We start from the raw sequence: 2,738 nt of genomic DNA, 5'->3' as shown, positions 1-2,738 counted from the left end.
CATGCCGGGATACGCTTCGACATATGCTTTTGTTTAATTGTATCTTGTTTGAAGATTATAGTTTAAATTTATATCAATGTTAGCGGTGGGTATGGCCGGTTTGGGCCGTACGAAGATCGCTCTCCCGTCTCAGGTCGCCGCCGCCTTCAGTTTCCGGCGGAAGTTCGCCGTGTGCCTGTCGTCGGGGAGAGGCGTCGTCTTCTTCGGAGACGGTCCGTACGTCTTCCTCCCCGGGATCGAGATTTCTGGGCTGACTTACACGCCGCATTCTGCAAGCACAGGTCAGATTTTACAAATAATCTGGTTCAGTGGTAAAACCATTTACCGCAGAGTCTGAGGTCGCGGGTTCGAATCCACCTCTCTACATGAAAATGTAGAGGTAAGGTGGCCTAGTATATTCCCTTCCCAGCACCCCCACTAGCTGAGGATACGAATTGGGTTGGTCTTTTTATAATCTGGTCCATATAGATGTAATCGGTTCTAGTTTTGGGATATATTGAGAACCTCTATTTGACCTATCCTATTGACTCAAATTGTGCATCTCTGTCTCTCTCTAGTTATCCAAGATCCATCTAAGATTTCATATGATAGAGATTTGATATTGCGTTCAATTATAAATCTCGTATGTACCCTAAAAGACAGGTTTTCGTGTACGAACGCAGAATTAGATATGTCGGAAAGGTACGCCAAGAAGTGGCCAAAACGCTGAATGTCCACCAGGCATCTTAGCTGCCCTCGTTCTCTTGTTCTATATTGAATCCCCAATCCATTTCATAACATACGCATCGGTTTTTCCGTCTAATTCATCTCAAAATTATATGCATACATATTGTTATACCTAATTTCCCAAATTTTTTTGGGGGGAGTTAGTTAAGTAAACCTAAAATAATTTACATACCGCAAATCCGTGCCTAAGGCGTTTTATGACTTCATATTTTATACTTTGTACTAAAAACGCAAGTTATCAATGACATCACACCATACAAGTTGTGTCCATGTACGGAATTCCAACAGTCTATTTGTTCAATAAATTGCAATGTACACATTACACGTTGCAAAACCATAGTGCTTAATATTCCACCAAATATCCACTGACGCTGGTAACCCTAGAGCCATGCGCATGCAACACACTTCTACCACACATATGTATATCACCTCTTGTTCATTCCGATTCAAGTCTCTTTCCGTGAAAAGATTTGAATACGCGACAAAGGTGTATATATATATATATACGTACGTAGATATATAAACACACAATCACAACTCAGAACAATTTCTTGAGATCGATTCAAGGACAAGGCTTCCGAATTGCAAAGATGACGTCAACGGTGATCGACATTGCTGCTGCTGCAGCTGATGGAGGGAGAGGAAGCACGCGGAGGAAGGCGAGGAGAGAAGGCTGTGTCGGGTTCGTGAGATGCGTGGTATCCTTTGCGAAGAGGAAGAGAAGCAAGGGTGACGTCAGAAGAGTTGTGCATAGCGTCAAGGTCGGGTTTGCTTTAGTGTTGGCCTTCCTCCTCTATCTCCTCGATCCTCTCTACAAGGAATTCGGGGATAACGCCATGTGCGCCATCATGACCGTCATCATCACCTTCGAGTTCTTCGCCGGTATATACACACACCTAAAGCCTCCTCCTTTTAAGTAAAATCAAGAATCATGCGTTAGAACTTGTCTTTTTTTTTTTGCATTCTGAAACACTGATTATGACAGGTGCAACGTTGAGCAAGGGCTTGAATCGGGGGATTGGGACAATACTGGGAGGTGGGTTAGGGTGTTTGGCTGCAGCCTTGGCTCAAGAAGTGGGTGGACTCGGAAATGTTCTCGTGAGTCTCACCTCTGTCTTCATATTTGGTAAGAACGAAATAAAACGAACGATCCTCTCCTCTTCTTCCAACAGACCCTATATATACAACCTAAGACCGGGAACTGACTTTGTTGGAATCATCATCCGTCGTTTCAGGAGCTGGCGCTTCTTATTCGAGATTGGTTCCAAGCATCAAGAAGACATACGACCACGGGGTAATGGTGTTCATTCTCACGTTTAACCTGGTGGTCGTGTCTGGTGTACGTGCCGAGAAAGTCTTGGAGTTAGTCCAAGAACGCCTTCTGACCATCATCATGGGATTCTGCCTCTGCATTTTCATCAGTTTGCTCGTGTTTCCCGTCTGGGCAAGCGACGAACTTAACGATTCACTCGCTTCTAGATTCCGAGACCTCTCTGTCTCGATCGAAGGTTGCCTGGAGGAATATTTCAGCTCCCCTGAAACCAAACCCAGCTTTAGTTTCAGCGGTTGCAAATCTGTGCTCCACTCCAAGTTAAAGGATGAAACTCTGGTACGTTTTCATAATCTAGATCCGGTGATTAACCCCGATAGCAGAATTACGTTATCGTTTTTTTCGTGAATCTTGTAGGTGGATTTCGCTAAATGGGAGCCACGGCATGGAAGGTTCAGGCTTTTTCACCCGTGGGACAAGTACCTGCAGATGGGCGAACTTCTACGTGACCTGGCCGCAACTATCCTGTCGCTTGAACCATGTCTCAAGTCCTCTAGAGAGGTACCCAACCGTACGTGTTTACATAAGAAAGTAAGTGCCTTTCCTCTAACGCGAAATCATCTGAAGCAGGCGTCCAAGCTTCTGAAACAGTCGATCGAAGAGCCATGCGAGCTGGCAGGGGCGACTCTCGCATGGATCCTGATGGAGTTAGGAGATAGCGTAATGAGAATGAGGAAGAGCG

General features: G+C 45.1%; 2 protein-coding genes across 3 annotated transcripts in view; both read left to right on the top strand.

Moving 5' to 3' along the window:
• LOC104801231 overlaps nucleotides 1–590 on the top strand; it is a 2,886-nt gene extending 2,296 nt beyond the window's left edge. For both annotated transcript variants that reach the window (XM_010524409.2, XM_019201000.1), the window contains exon 8: nucleotides 265–590. The gene's annotated coding sequence lies outside the window, so the exon portion shown is untranslated. The remainder of the gene's footprint in view (nucleotides 1–264) is intronic.
• A 482-nt stretch (nucleotides 591–1,072) lies between these two features.
• LOC104801232 (aluminum-activated malate transporter 14-like) overlaps nucleotides 1,073–2,738 on the top strand; it is a 2,542-nt gene continuing 876 nt past the window's right edge. Inside the window, exons 1-5 of the mRNA XM_010524410.1 lie at nucleotides 1,073–1,608; nucleotides 1,712–1,852; nucleotides 1,962–2,335; nucleotides 2,414–2,557; nucleotides 2,627–2,731. Of these exons, the coding sequence (XP_010522712.1) occupies nucleotides 1,317–1,608; nucleotides 1,712–1,852; nucleotides 1,962–2,335; nucleotides 2,414–2,557; nucleotides 2,627–2,731 (1,056 nt within the window). The 5' untranslated portion in view covers nucleotides 1,073–1,316. The remainder of the gene's footprint in view (nucleotides 1,609–1,711; nucleotides 1,853–1,961; nucleotides 2,336–2,413; nucleotides 2,558–2,626; nucleotides 2,732–2,738) is intronic.

The sequence above is a fragment of the Tarenaya hassleriana genome, unplaced genomic scaffold, assembly GCF_000463585.1.
Source record: "Tarenaya hassleriana unplaced genomic scaffold, ASM46358v1 Cleome7, whole genome shotgun sequence".
NCBI classification, from domain to species: Eukaryota; Viridiplantae; Streptophyta; class Magnoliopsida; order Brassicales; family Cleomaceae; genus Tarenaya; species Tarenaya hassleriana.
The sequence above is the reverse complement of the archived record's forward strand: the minus strand, read 5'-3'. Positions and strand labels throughout refer to the sequence as shown.